General features: G+C 33.0%; 1 protein-coding gene across 1 annotated transcript; it reads left to right on the top strand.

The window, feature by feature from the left end:
* The first annotated feature begins 13,498 nt into the window (after positions 1 to 13,498).
* On the top strand, positions 13,499 to 16,060 carry LOC117913341 (G-type lectin S-receptor-like serine/threonine-protein kinase LECRK4). The gene has a single exon (XM_034828280.1). The coding sequence runs from the start codon at positions 13,499 to 13,501 to the stop codon at positions 15,875 to 15,877; it is 2,379 nt and encodes a 792-aa protein (XP_034684171.1). The 3' UTR covers positions 15,878 to 16,060.
* Positions 16,061 to 16,320: the final 260 nt, after the last annotated feature.

Raw genomic sequence — 16,320 nt, 5'->3', positions numbered from 1 at the left:
ATTTAGTTTCTAAAATCCAATTAGCTAGATATTTTATTTGATTTTATTTTTATATTTAAGTAGTTGAGTTTTGGAAAGTTTTTATATTTTGTTAATAGAAATAGAAATTTTTATATTTTTTATTATTAGGAATCTCTATTTTGTTAAATTGTAAGTATCTATCTCAATAAGAGATTATTAATATTCAAATGAAAGTGATGAAAGAGAGTAAATATTTTAATGCTCAATTATATTTTAATGTTTTTTTTTTTTTTACATAAGGGTTTATTCATGTTTTCAATTTTGAAGTTCCCTTTCCAAGTCCATCAACAAAAGTAGTGTCCAACCTTAAAATGGGCATGTGTGGTATTGACGGGAGATGATAAGATGGAAATCATAACCATAGCCATGTTCTCTCTGTGTCTTTCTATCCCCTTCAATTAATTCATGGGCATAGATATTTTATTTAGTTTTTATATTTAGTTTATTTATAGTTTATTTAGTTTCTAAAATCCAATTAGCTAGATATTTTATTTGATTTTGTTTTTATATTTAAGTAGTTGAGTTTTGGAAAGTTTTTATATTTTGTTAATAAAAATAGATATGAGGACTTAAAGGGTTTATATTTAGGTAGTGCTTGAGCCAAGGAAAATGATAGTCCACTATCTTGACCCTATGCATCACAAACCATGTGAGGACTTAAAGGATATCGTAAACATGTAAGTTCTTCCTATTATTTTTCATAGTATTATTTTTAAATAAAAAAAATACATTCACCTCAAACACATTTTTTTATTATTTATATATATTAAAACATATAACATTTACCTATTTTTAAAATGTACCCATTGAACTTATTTACATAGGACTCTTCGAATATCTGCAAAGAAAACATCTAAGAGGGAGTCATCTTAGCAACTAGTGCAAGTGACATCCAAAAATTTTTCTTTACACGTTAGCTTATGCATTTGCACCATTTATATATGTGAGTACTAATGTTATTTTATAATTGATCGATTAGTGTCCAAGACAAGAAGGAGGGTTCGAATGTGGCTACTTTGTTATGAGATTCATTAAAGAGATAATTTTTTATCCTACAATTATTGCTTCAAAGGTATTACTTATTTAATGAATTGTATATAGTTTTAGGCTTCCAAATGTTATGCATTTTAATGTTATTTTCTTATTTGATTTCAGCTTTGTGATAAAAAAAACATATTCTCAAGTAGAATTATATTTCCATTTATTCATTAGAAGAAGCGCCCTTCGATGAAATTAGAGGAGAATGGGCTACTTTTGTGCTACAACTAATCATGAATCATGTTAATGCATCATGATCACCATGCATGGTGAGTCCCTTAGCTACTACATGAATTTTTCCATAGGTATTGTATAGTAATGCTTATTCTTTGAATAATGTTTCTATTTGAAAAAAAAAATAGTTCTTAGATTTGTTCATTTATGATAACATCGATCCATGTTTATTTTCTTCAATAAAAATCTCTAAAACTCATTAAATTTTGAAATGCATGTATACACTCTTGGGATGGTGAAATGGAGAATAAAAAGAAAGAAGAAGGCAACAAGATTTTGGGTTTTTAAATGCAACTCTTATGTTATACGTTGTAGGACATAAACGTTACTTTAATTGCAACTGAGAAATTTAGATTTTTAGATGGGACTTTTATGTCATTTTATGGTTAGCCGATTTTATGCTTAGGAAATGGAGGTATACATGAATCTTGGGATCTTTAACATTTCTAAATCATGTTTTGGTATGTATTCACTTTTCTTTTTTAGTTTTGATGGGTTTGATATGTTGGACGTACTATCCTTTTGTGAACATTTGATATACAAATATTATTAGATGATCAATATATTATGAGTTATTCCAGAAACATTACAGAAAAATGAGTTAAATATAATATGATTATTATATTTATGGACAAAATATAAATAGGTTAATCTTATTAATTCATAAGCATTACAAAAATCAACAACTAAAACCAATCATATCTTCCACAATAATTTACAATGATGTGATACCATAACTTAAAGGTGATGCATTTAATGTGACATCATAACTCAAAGATAATGTATTTAATGTGACACCCTATCATAACTAGAAATATATGGTGTCACTTCCGAATGGGTCACCATTTATCTACTTTGGTGTCACTTCCAAATATGTCACCAACTGGTACCCTCTATGGTGTCAGTGGAGAAGGTGACGCTATGTTGTAGTGACACCCTATGTTTATGGTGACTCGTTATAAATGTCACCATATACCTTTTTCCTTGTAGTGAGATCTCAAGCATATCAAAAGAGTGAACTATCTTTGGCTAATCTGTGTTAACCATCCAACTATCATCCAACATGTCCATCTCAAACTCATCACGAAGAAAACCATGTCAATCAAACCTCTCATCTTAGAGAAAAGACTAACACCCTCTATAAGAACTCTCATATGATAAACTTTGACCCAGAATCCACTAAACTCATCATATGTACAATGTCACTGGCTAATTGGATGGTGGGGGTGGGAGGTAATGAATCACACGACATCTCATCCTGAATTGGATGTTATCTATCTCACTGTCCATCAATCATCTAGCTCAAACTTGCTAATGCCTTCTGAGTAGAGTCATGGTTACTGTACGTCAATCAACTGTATCATGCTGAGGATCCATACCCGATTGCTTTGAAACCCTAATCAATCTATCTCCAAATCAGATCTAAGAAGTGAATCCAAACTGAAGCGAATAACACTCCTATAAAGTACAAAGGCATGAAAAGAGAAATGACATGAGGGAAGCTTAAAAGATGTGGAAATACACTAATCACAATGTGGAAAGGTGGCCCAACTAAAACTCAAACATGTACCAATCTCTAAGCACACCAAAAGGAGACCGTGAAAATGATAATTGAACCCAATTGTGACCAAGGCAACTCTGAAGGTCCACAGATGCACCTGCGTGTAGGAATGAAATCTTAATTGGGTCTAGGCTAACCTACAAGGTTAGGACAACTCTATAGGATGAAATGGGTGGGTTAAAGGATCCCTAGCAAAAGCGATTGTACCCTCCGACGGTACGCAACCCTTTGCACGCCTCTAAGGAGACGAGGTGCTTCCATGCAAGGTGGTAATCACCTCCACACATGCACTTCCTCGTGTTCCTAGGGGGTTTCCTAATGGTGAAGGCTCTCCCATCTCTCAACACTAAGGGATAATCTAAAGTGCATGGTGAAATATGTGGATGCATCCGAAAAACCTAAAATCTAAAGTGAGATAGTAAACAAAGACAAGCAATCATACAATCATGCAAGAGAAAAGGTTGTCATGCAACAAGCAGTCATACCAAGCAGATAAGTATCATACAATCAACGAGCACCGATTATCAATCGAACAAAAAATAAGTGATATCAACGAAATTTCAGCGATATATTGGTAAAATGCTGATATTTCAATGAAAATATCGCGTGTGAGAGGATGCCTGTGTGTGTGTGGGAGGGGTAGAGAGAGAGAGAGAGAGAAAGGGAGAAGGCATGCCAAAAAAATCGTCGATAAATCAGTGATATATTTCCAATAAATCAACAATATATCATCGATTTTTCAATGATTTTTTAGCCTTTTTTTTTTCTCTAAAAGTCCTATTTTTTTTAAATATCTATCCATCTTTTTAATTATTTTTCCAAATTATCTTATATTTTAAATTCATATCACCCATTCATTTTATATTATTCTTTTATTTTTAATTATTTTTCATATTTATCTCATTAATTCTATTTTAAACAATTACTCTCACTTCACTTTAATTTTTTTGTATTTATCCTTCTAAGTTTATTTAATTTTAAATTTTTTTTATTTTAGAATATAAATTTATTCAAAAATAAAAAATAAAAAAAATTAATGAATTTCTAATATTTTATAAATTAAAATTAATTTGATAAGATAAATTATTAATATAATTTTAATTATTTAAATAAATTAATGTTAATAGAAAAAAATTGCCATCACAAATCTATAATAAAATTTTTTTAGAAATTAAATCTTTAAAAAAATATTTTATGTAAATCAATTTAAATTTTTTATTTAAAATGTAATAAAACATATTTTAATAAAAGTAGTTTTTAATTTTTAAAATAAATAAATATAAATATATTAAAGGAATTTAAGTTAATTTTTTCTTAAAAATTTTGATAAACGTTATCTTTGATCATAATTATGTTAATTACACTTACAAAATAAATTTAATATGTGTATTCTTGCTTCTTTTTTCTTTTTCTTTTCTTTTTTTTTTTTTTATCATTTTTGATATTTTTCTAAACATTTTCATGAATTTTTAATAAACTTCGTTCCACCGATATTTTTGTTAAAATATCCATTGATATTTTGCCAATATTTTCGATATATCTATAAAATCTAAGTACTAATACATCAATATTTACCGATATTTCAAACCATAGGTATGAGTATTTCATTACCTTTACTAATTATTTCTCTAAGTATAGTTATGTTTACCTTTCACATAGGAAATTCAATGTCTTAGATAAATTCAAGGAATTTAAGGCATAATTGAATAACCATTTAGGTAAATGCCTCAAGGTACTTCAATTTGATCGAGTTGAATAGTACATATCAAGCAAGTTTGGTTCTTTCTTGAAGGAACATAGGATTATATCTTAGTTAAGTGCCTCTAGAACTCCATAACAAAATGGAGTGGTGGAAAAAATAAATCAAACTCTTATGGACATGGTAAGATCTACGATGACTTTTCAAAGACTCTTTATATCCTTTTGGGGATATGCCTTGGAACTTGTAGGATACCTTTTTAATTTTGTTCCATCTAAATGAGTACTTTTTGACTCCTACAGGGATGTGGACAAGTCATAAACATGGTTTCCACCATGTTCATTTATTGGGGGTATCCAACACACATGTTGAAGCCAATGATAAATAAGTTGGAATCAAGGTCAAAAGTTTGTTAGTTTGTAGATTATCCAAGAGAAACAAAGAATTATTACTTCTACAGTTAGGTTAACCAAAAGGTGTTTGTTAACACAAATGCCAAATTTACAGAAGATGACTATGTAATAAGAAATAAGTTTAGGAGTAAAGTTGTTTTGAGATCACCAAAAAAGACTTCTACATTAGCATGAAAAACAACAAATCCAGTACCAACCATTCTCGTTTCTAGTAAATAAATGTCTCTTCAGAGTTGGAAGGTTGTTATACAACTAGATAGGTTCAAGTATTTGGGAGAGTCTTTCAAGGCCATTCAAGAGGAACATGAGATGGATCCCATATATTATGATGAAATAATGAATAATATGGATCCATATCTTAGACAAAGATTTATGGAGGTAGAGTTAGAATTTGTTTATTCTAACCAAGTTTGAGAGTTTTTAGAAGCACTTGAAATGATAAAACCCATAGGGTACAAGTGGGTCTACAAGAAGAAGAAAGGAGTAGATAGAAAGGTTGAGACTTATAAGGTTAGGCTTGTAGCGAAGGGTTGTAGTTAGAAACCTAATTTTGCCTATGAGTAAACCTTCTTACTAGTAGCTGATTACTACTCAAAAAGTGCTATTTGATAGCCTCTAATTAATCCTTTTAAACACTTTTGAGTAGTAGTTAGTGCCTTTTAACCCAATTAGCATGTTAAGGCCCCTTTCAATCAATTCTAATCAAAATGTGTAAGTTTTGGTGTTTTTATTAGAATTTTGATCACCAAAGCATTAGGAGATTGAGGAGAGTTATATGGAATCCTTGGCAAGCAATGGGAAGCTTAGAGGAATGAATAATCGAAGCCTTGAATCACTTTTGCCATAAGCAAAGTCTGGAATGCAAAGCGGAAGCAAAGAGAAATCAGCCATGGAGCATTCTTGATGACAGTCACTGCAGCTACTTTTGGAGCACTTCCTGATGTCCAATTCATGCATACAATATGTCATTTGAAAGCTTAGGAAGTCAACAATCCAATGCCTTAAACTGTATGCAATTTGGATTTGAAATGAGGAAGTTACAGCCTTTGGAAGACAACTGCTCCAAGCTGAAGGAAGACTTCAGAAAAGTGCTACGAAATCAGCCCTTTGTTGCAAGATATTTCGCAACACTTTTGCACAGTGCTATGGAACTCCCCTGAAGCTTCACGCCGCGATGGAAGCCAAACACCACAAGATGGAAGTCTACTTTGCAAAGGTGTTGAATCAGCAGGATGCTATGAAGAAATTTCGCAGCTCTTCTTGTGCACCTGCGAAATTTCGCAGACCTCACTTTTCACCTGCGAAGTGGTCCTGAGTGCTTCCCGATATTTGTAACCGACACTTGGAGATATTTTTCATTAGATTTTTGTTGCCTAAATGCCCAAATTCTCCTTGTAAGTCACCAATGATAGGATTCCTTTGTTTTTAAGTTAGGAATTTGGCTAAAATATCAATGTAATAGTTGATTATGTGATTTTGGTATAAAGGGAGCCCGAGGAGCCTGTTCTGGGTGTGTGAGGGTGATGAACCTTTTGTAAAGTTTCAAAGAAAGAAATACACAGAGTTTTAGCTCTTTTCTACCTTACCTTCTCTCTTTGATTGTGTTTTTACTTATTTTACTAAGTTATGCACTCTCTGAGGAGCTTTCCCCAGAGAATGAGTAGCTAAACTTTTTAGTTCCTTGGAGTTAAGGTTGCCGGGAAAGGTTCCAAGTGCAAGAATCAGAAGCTTTGTGGTTTCAGCTATGAATGAAGAGTAAGTGTGTCCCGTGAATGGTTTCTAATGTTTTTAGTTAACTTAAAACACCTTGGAGTCACCTGGGCCAACACTTGGTAAGGCAAATGATCTCTAACCATGGAGATTCACTAGTTTACTCCTTGTGAGCCTCTGGTAGGTGACTTGAAGGTAGGATTTTCTAGAATAGCCAACACTTGGTAAGCTTTTGGACTCTTAGGAGACATCCATTAGTTACCTCTTGCGAGCTTTTGATGGGTAATCCAAGGTTAAAGATCACCTTGAATGGTAAAGGCTAGTGAGAGACTCAAACCATTGCAAGTTGCATCAGTGAGAGAATTAAAGCTGAAATCCAATTGAGGGATGCATTTATGCTGCACCTGTTAGAGAATTGACTTTATGTTAATTCTCTAATATGAGGAATTGAACCAAGTGACCGGAGCTATGCTTTTGCATGAGGGACCTCCCCTGTATACCTGAATCTCCAAGGAATGCTTTTCTTCTTAAGTTATTTTCATCACTTGTTGTGTTGTTAATCTAAGTCCATACCTTTTTCAACCAAAGTTTGTGTTTTATTTCTTAAGCTAATCTTGAAATGAAACAACACCAATTCACTTTGAATTGGTATCATTTTCAACTTGAGTATCCTTCCCAATGGAACGATCCTAGAGCCACTATGCTATAGTAGCTTTGTATTTGCTACCCTAGTTCATGGTGTTATAGGTTAAAAATTTTGTTGATTACACCTGCCATCAAGGAGCACCAGCTGGACATACATCAGCTGAGACACCAATTAGGCATGAATCAGTAGCCATGCTCAAGTCCATTAAGATACTCTCATTCATTGCAATACATTTCGATTATGAGATATCGCAAATAAATGTCAAGATTGCATTCTTGAATGGAAATCTTGACAAGAGCATCAATATGATGCAACTAAATGAATTCATGGTAAAGGGCTATGAGCATATGGTATGGAAGTTGCATAAATCCATTTATGGATTAAAGCAAACATCCTGCTCATGGAACAGATGTTTTAACAAGGCAGTCAAGACTTTTAACTTTGATTAAAATCAAGATGAACTATGTGTGTACAAGAAAGTATAGGGAAGCATAGTGTTCTTTATGATTTCATGTGTTAATGGCATTTTACTCATTGGTAATGATGGTTATTTTCATTAGTTGAGATCTGGTTGTCAACTTATTTCCAAATAAAGGATCTGGGAGAAGTGTAGTGTATTCTTGGGATTAAGGTCCTGTAAGACCACAAGAATAGGAAACCGGTGTTATCTCAAGCCACCTACATTGACAAGCTTTTGGTCAAGTATGTGATACAAGATTCTAAGGTCTCATACCCTTCAGGCATAGGTTTCTTGCAAGTAGATGATTTGTTTATATTCAATTCATGGACTTAGGTAATCCATTTGAGATTTTAGTGCACTACCTCCTAATTGGAATGATGGTTAGTCTTGCCTATCAAGATAGGGTTCCCATAGTAAGTGCACTAGTGTGTAAGGTTACACATCGGATAGGACCTACCATGAGTCATGACATGAGGCAAGCTACCGGGTAGTCATGACTTCACCAATCTGCTATGTTGTTTCATCTCTCAACCTTGAGAGAATACTGAGTTTGTGTCAAAGTTAGTACCTTATGGATTAGGTCACTATTAATGGAAGCCAATAGTAATAGGTTTCAATAGAGGCACTATGAGATCTTATAGAATTGAGACAGTGTGTCCTCTTAGGTGATCTTAAGGATGTGTGTGCATGTAAACTATAGTCATAGTAGTTCCTTAAGTGGAAATTAACATAAGCTCTTTGTAAACTTCGACATGTTAGTTGATCACACAATAGAAAGATTTATAACTCAAGGATGGTATAGGTAATCTTAAGAGACTGATAGCTTTCACATTATTAGATTACGAACACTAAATCATAGAATAATGTATATAATGGAGAGTGGGTCATAGACATGAGCACTTAGTGTCTAGTTATTATTTACATAGGATATTGAATTGTAGTTGACATTCTCTATAATAGGATGTTAAGTTAACTTCATAATTGAATTCTGAGGGAGCCAATACTTTCCCATGGGCCTAATGGTCCTCGCTCAAACTCATATACCTTGATGGCTCGATTTATGAAGGTTAGATAGGTTCTTAGTTTAATGATGTGCATAAGGGCATTTTGGTAATCACACAAGGTTGCATAGGGGCAGTGGATGATATCTCTAAATTGGAATAATTGATTAATTAAAGTCCTTCTAGGTTAATTAATCAATTAAGACCTTTTATAGGCTAAATTAAGTGACATAAGCCTAAGATGAGCTTAAGTCACTTACACCAAATAAGAACCCTATACATACCCCTTATAGTGTTAGGGTTTAAGTCTTTTTCCACCATTCTTCTACATTCCAAAGAGAGAGTCTTAGCCTCCACCGTCCAAACTTCCATCATCTAAGTGCCAAGGCATTAAAAGAGAGTGATCAGGCAAAAGATCGTGGGTTTATGAGATCTCTAAGGACTATCACATTATTATTTACCACAAGGAAACGATTTGGGAACATCCAAATCCTTGGTAAGCTCTCTAACATATAATCTAGATCAATTAAGTTGTTTTAATGTTATGTTTCATTGTGCATATATAAGATCTAGATAAGCCTAGGAAGTTTTTGCATGCACCTAATTAGATCTAAGGCCCAAAAGCAAAGCCATCCGGATTTCCCTACTAATATAATTCAATTTAAATTGTTATAGGAAAAATATAAGGATAGTTAGGTGTTTTTCCTTAAGAAATCCAAGGGCATTCTATTACTTGATTATCTACATGACTTACACACATGAGCACACCTTACCTTAGTTATGTTTTTAAGAGAACATCTTCCGTAAACTAGGGAATAGATGTTTGTAGAGTGATATATTTATTTGGAACACCAAAAAAATAAATAAATAAATAAATAAACGCTTAATAGTTGGAAATTTGAACTTGTTCTAAAGAACTTGAGGTGATACACGAGGAATTAGCAACCTTAAATGGTCCTCAAAACTTGGTACCTAAGGTGTAAACTTAGGAGCTACCAATTAATCCTCAATAGCTACATAGAAGTGATTTCCATGCTAGTAAAAGAAAAAAAAAGAAATGAATGCATGCCTTACACCTAAACGAAAATCAAAAGAGAAAGTTATGTATGCAGTTTGAAAAAAAAAAAAATTGTGTATAAGTTGTAAAATATAAAATGGTGTATTCCAAAATCAATTGGGGAAGAGTATTGCCTTACATAGATTGGGAGGAGTTATTATCCTAAAAATCATAGCTAAGAGATGAGAAAATTTACACTAAGTGTGGTATATATAGAATGAGTAGTAGGAACATTAGGAAGATTAAAGAATCATTAAAAATATGTTGCATGCTTTCTATAACTTGGTAAAAATTTATTCACATCAACAATGATTGTTTAGACTCAAGGAAGGCCAAACTTTATGAAGATACACTTTGAATAAAAGGTGGTCACATATGGGGATGGAAAGCTTGTGAGGAATGCATGCCACTTTTTTTTTTTTTTTTTTTTTTTTATCTCATTTATTGCTAAGGACTAGCAATGTTTAGGTTGAGGGATGCGATTAGCACTTAAAACTGGTGTTTTTCCACGTATAAAAATAGGTTTTTAAATAGATTTGAGTGCAAATCATTATCTTTTAACTTAAATATATGCTAAGCCCTGATTGAAAACTAATGTTTACATAGTGAAGAATGCAACAAAAAGATGATAAAATGTGCATAAATGTGAGTGCACGACAACCCAAAGATGTAGAGAGATCAAGGAAAATATGAATTTCGATACAAAATAGTGGATTCTGATACCATTATGATACAAGTTGGGAATTTTTGATACATTAATTCGATACCAGGAGCTCATTCTAATACCATTATAAAGTGGAGCTTCTTAGCTTTTCTATGAAATCCAATTCAACTCCTCAAGGCATTGAAATCACCAATTTTAGTAGATATAGAGAGTTTGGGCTTTTATCAAAATCATTTCAATACCAAGCGACACCAATCTAATACCTTTATAAAGTGTAACTCCTCAATTCTCGTATCGAAATGCATTTCGATACCACTATAGATATATCAAAATCACCCACTAAAATTACTTAAAGATCCAATGGGTTTAGGTAAATGGATTTTGATATCATTTCAAGAAAAGAGATGCATTCCATACCAATTTGATCCAGTTGAGCTATCAAAATTATTGAGTAGAAGCATTTCAAATATATAGAAAATTTAGAGGGTTATTGAAATGAAATTCGATACAATTTCAATACAACTGTAAAGTGGAAGTTCTCAACCCAGCATATCAAAATGTAATTCAATACATTTCGATACATGGAGATATAATCCAATACAAGGTGATACTATTTCAACACTGCATTAGAAGCACATAAGAGGTCCAAAAGTTTTGGTCATTTGTTGAAACTCATTTTAATATCACTGTGAGGTATCAAAAAAAATTTTTATACAAGTTGGAATTTCCAAAATTTCACTCTAAGACTTTTTCCATTCAATTCTTTTGTATATTTTTAGACATTTTAGGAATTGTTATTATGTTTTGAGGTTTGATTTCTATAATTGTATAAATACCATAGAACAGAAAAAAGATAATAAAGAGACAATTTTGTAATCATTTGGTTTACAATATATTATTCATGATTTAATTTAATTTAATGCATGAAGTTAATCTAAGCATCAATAGTTAATTCCTCTCATTAAAGATATAACAATAAAGGCGGATGATTTGAGAGGAGGGAGATTAAGAAAAGAGGATATCTTTCTATTATATAATAAGTTTTGAATATTTAAATTTTGTATGTAAGTTAAATTCTTTGTTAGTTCATCCCTATTAAAGATACGTAGAATGCATGCTGGGGGTCCATTGATGCATAAAGAATTGTGATCAATGGCTAACTTGGTGTGATTGTGTGTGATTGATAATGGAGGAGAATCTACCAATTGGATATCGAGTTTTAAATATCTTAAAGATTAAACTTTTTATCAAAATTATTTTTGGATGACTCTTAAAGAATAAATTTTGAGTTTTAAACATAGTTTCAGAATTAAATAATCTATATCAATGATTCATTCTTGGAAAGATCAATATGCTTTAATTAGTACTTGTTATCCTTCGATTCTAGGTCTAAAACCGAATTTGTAAAAATCTCTAGATTTAATTGTCTCTGTTTTATCAATTAAAAATTCACTTTCTCAATCCAATTAATTTTCCATTTAAAGGCCATTAGTTGATTTAATCTAGACAAAATTAGTTAAGTTTTATGTTACCCTAAGGATGATAACCCAAAATACTATAAGTCATAGTGATCTTTTCTCTAGTTTATTTTTTTTTACCAATATCACTATGTACTTAGATTTTAGTAAACTTACACAACAAAGAAGTGAAACATATTTTTTGCATAGTCAAAGCCTATTTACATTGAGATAAAGAAAAAAGAAAGTTATTCCATTCAAAGCCTAAAATACTCTAAAAACCAACTACGACAGTAGTCCCTAATTACAAAAAATAAATAAGAAAATAAATCAAGTTAATTATATAGAAAAAAACCAATTCAAATTAAATCTCATCTAAACAAAGATCTATATTTGACAATTACTACAACAATTTTTCAACAAGCCTCCATGATTTTGGTGCGCCTAAATGAGAATTCCTATCCATACAATTGGTCTTTCGAAAATAATTTTATAATATTTGTATTCCAAAAGTTTGCTTGTTAGCTTGGAAACCTCCTTTTATTCCAATAGATATGAATAAAAAAGTCTAATATATACCTTGTCATCATTTCATCATATTTATGAGATAGAAATTATTTTTATTGATAAGGACTTTTGAATGTCAATATTTCAAAAATTATAAATCTGATTTCTTGAAAATATTTAATCTAATTTATGTTAAAGTGATTTTGAAAATATTTTTAATTAAAATATTAAAAAAAAAAAGGTTATTAAGAGAATTATTTATCAAATATTTTTTTAAAAAAATAGTATAAATAAATTTTTAACTTCTTTAAAAATATTATAAATGATTTTTCTCCAAAAATGCTTTTCATGTTAGAAGTACAGGTCGGAGGCCCATGTGGACCACATTGACCGGATTGCATTTCCTCGCTGCTTTCCATCTTCTTGACTCATCATAAGCCTTGTGGAAAAACTGAACCCCGGTAAACTATCAAATTATTGTCATTATTTCTAATTAATTAAGAAATAAGAATCGTTTATCAGTGACTTTTAAAAGATTAGAAGAGACTTATTAATTCTTTATAAATGTGTTTATTATAAAAGTGCTTTATAGAAAAGCCCTATTCAAACGGATTCTAAGAATGAAACGATTAAAAGTGCTTTTTAATATTTACATTGCTTTCTTCATAAAAGAAAATTATTTAATAAAATTTTAAAATTCATATTTAGGAATATAAAGAGGGTTACAAGCGCTTATCCTAAAATTAACTTTTTTATTATATAATATATTATCAAAAATATTTTTTATTTTTTATTAAAAAATTAACAAATTTTCTTAGAACTTGAGAACATTTTTATCAAGATCACTTTTAAATTGACCTTAGAAGGATTAAACTTTATTGAAGTTATACCAATCATCTCAATCCCATTTCCTCTTTGAAATTTCAGCACTTGATTCAACTTAAAATATAAGTTGGATTTTTATTCACCCTATTTTGAGAATTTTCTGTCAAATTTGGATTTAAATAAAAAAAGACCAACTTCCCTATATATGTACGTCGGATTGTCTCAAACGGATATCACTGTGTTTCTCATGGCTCCCACATCAATTATGTTCCTTTTATTCTTTCTGAATTCTATGGGTGTTAGAGCTGAAACAGCGGAACCCAAGCTGATAAAGTTGGGTTCTTCACTTTTTCCACACAATGGATCCAGTTCATGGGTCTCACCCTCCGGCCATTTTGCATTTGGTTTCTACCCACAAGGCACTGGATTTGCAGTAGGCGTATGGCTGGTCAGTCAATCTGGAAACACCGTTGTCTGGACTGCAAACCGAGATGAGCCGCCGGTGTCCTTCAACACGACTCTTGAATTCACCACAAATGGTAAGCTGCTTCTTCGAACTGGGCCGGGTGAACAAATAACCATTGCAGATGTGGCAGAATCCGCAGCCTCAGCTTCTATGCTCGATTCTGGTAATTTTGTTCTCTTCGGTGATAATTCTTCTTCTATCATCTGGCAAAGCTTCCAATACCCAACTGATACCCTTCTGGGAGGCCAGAATTTTTCCACTGGCGATATATTGTCTTCCAGGAAAACGGAATCTCCTGCTATAGGAGATTTTTATCTTAGTATGTCAGATGGACAGATTGTTTCCTATCCCTACAATCTGGCTGTTTCGGAGGACCCTTATTGGACTGTCGATGCACGAAAGCTCAACCACATGGGGCTTTTAAGCTCATATGATGCTGCCTCAATTACACTTACTCTAGCCAGCAACAATATCTCATCAGATGACGCCAAAAACGAGACCATCATTTACAGAGCAACTTTAGATGCTGATGGGGTTTTCAGGTTGTATTCCCATAGCTTTGGGAACAGTAATATCTCCACTGTCTCCATTATGTGGTCGGCAATCAAAAACCCATGTGATGTGAAAGGTCTCTGCGGTGTTAATGCCTTATGTTCAAGCAATGGCACCAATGCCAACTGTTCTTGCGTTCCAGGGTTCGTATCCATTAACCGGGAGAAGTATTCGGGGTGCTACAGGAGCTTCAATAATGAAGGATGCAGAGGACAAGAGCCAGAATCGATCTACAACATTACTACCTTAAGAAATGTGAGTTGGAAAGACGCCAATCCTTATTCTGGCATAAAATCACTAAATGAGAAGGATTGCAGCAGGTCTTGTCTACAAGATTGCAATTGTTGGGCAGCTTATTATTTCAATGGCACTTGCAGAAGATATAAGCTTCCTCTGGTATATGGGATTGCGAATCAAAATGAATCAGGCATCACCTTCCTCAAGATGAGTTTGGGAACTGCCTATGTTGGAGACAATATTCCTGCTCCAAGGAATCAAACAAAGGTGATTGAAAGCAATAAGAAAGAACTTATTTTAATCCTTGCTTCAAGTTTGGGTTCCATTGCTTTCTTATGTGCTCTAGTTGCAGTGTCTAGCTTCTTTATATACAGAAGCCAAGTTCATCGGTATAGAAAGCTGTCAGAAACTGCAATGGAAGAGTTTACTCTGCGATCGTTTTCTTATAATGATCTGGAGAAAGCTACAGATGGGTTCAGGGAAGAGTTGGGTAGGGGTCCTTTTGGAGCAGTGTATAAAGGGACTATAGCTCAAGGCAACCAGACTATTGCTGTGAAGAGACTAGAAAAAGCTGTGGAAGAAGGAGAAAGGGAGTTCCAAGCAGAAATGGCCATAATTGGGCGAACCCATCACAGGAACTTGGTCCGGTTGCTGGGTTTTTGTATGCAGGGCTCTAAGAAGCTTCTTGTTTATGAATACATGAGCAATGGCTCACTTGCAGATCTTCTCTTCAATGGTGAAAAGCGCCCGATTTGGAGAGAAAGAGTCAGAATTGCCCTAGATGTAGCAAGAGGGATCTTCTACCTCCATGAAGAGTGTGAGGTCCACATCATCCATGGCAACATAAAGCCTAAGAACATACTATTGGATGATTCTTGGACTGCCAAGCTTTCAGATTTCAGGCTAGCAAGGCTTCTGAGGCCTAATCAAACTGGAACCATTTCTCGTCTCGGAGGGAGTAGTAGAGGCTATTCATCACCCGAGTGGCAGAAGAGGATGTTGATATCAGTGGAAGCAGATGTCTACAGTTTCGGAGTAGTGCTATTGGAGATTGTGTGTTGCAGAAGTAATTTGGATATCAATGTTTCAACAGGAGACGAGATACTTCTTTGCAGTTGGGTGTACAGTTGCTTTGTGGCAAGAGAGTTGGAGAAGCTTGTGGAAGGTGAAGAAGTGAACATGAAAACCCTGGAAAGGATGGTGAAGGTTGGATTATTGTGCATTCAAGATGATCCAAGTCTGCGCCCTACAATGAAGAATGTGATCCTGATGTTGGAAGGGACCATGAATGTGCCTGTACCTCCATCTCCAACTCCTCTATTTTCCTAATGTATATGCGCCCACACACACAGGTCATCTTCTTTAGAAGAAATAGTGCATCCACTTACAATAAAAATTTTATGTCCATCTATTTATTTGAAAATACTGTGGAATCATCGAAATAGTATTTACCTAGAGAACTTCTTTTGCAAATAAATAAAACTATTACAATCCAGAAGCCCATCATATTTATAGCCCTGTTCTGATTGGTTCATTTTGAGGTTGAGGTTTTGATCTTCGATTTAAATGGGAAATTAAATTAAATTAAATATTGGGAAAAAAAATGGGAGAAAGAAATTAGTTCAGCCTGAGACTCTGTTAAAAATATAAATCAAGATTCATGGTTATTTTAACCCACCCATAAGTTTCAACTAAGAGCATGTGATTTAATAAATAATTTTTTTTGTTTTTCAAAATTCCGAAGTTGTTCTTTGAAAACAATTTTGAAAAAT

The sequence above is a fragment of the Vitis riparia genome, chromosome 4, assembly GCF_004353265.1.
Source record: "Vitis riparia cultivar Riparia Gloire de Montpellier isolate 1030 chromosome 4, EGFV_Vit.rip_1.0, whole genome shotgun sequence".
NCBI lineage: Eukaryota > Viridiplantae > Streptophyta > Magnoliopsida > Vitales > Vitaceae > Vitis > Vitis riparia.
This window is presented reverse-complemented; position numbering and strand designations above follow the sequence as displayed.

Excerpts from the sequence above, each read along its gene's own strand:
- LOC117913341 (XM_034828280.1), top strand. The coding sequence starts at position 13,499 with ATGTACGTCGGATTGTCTCAAACGGATATCACTGTGTTTCTCATGGCT.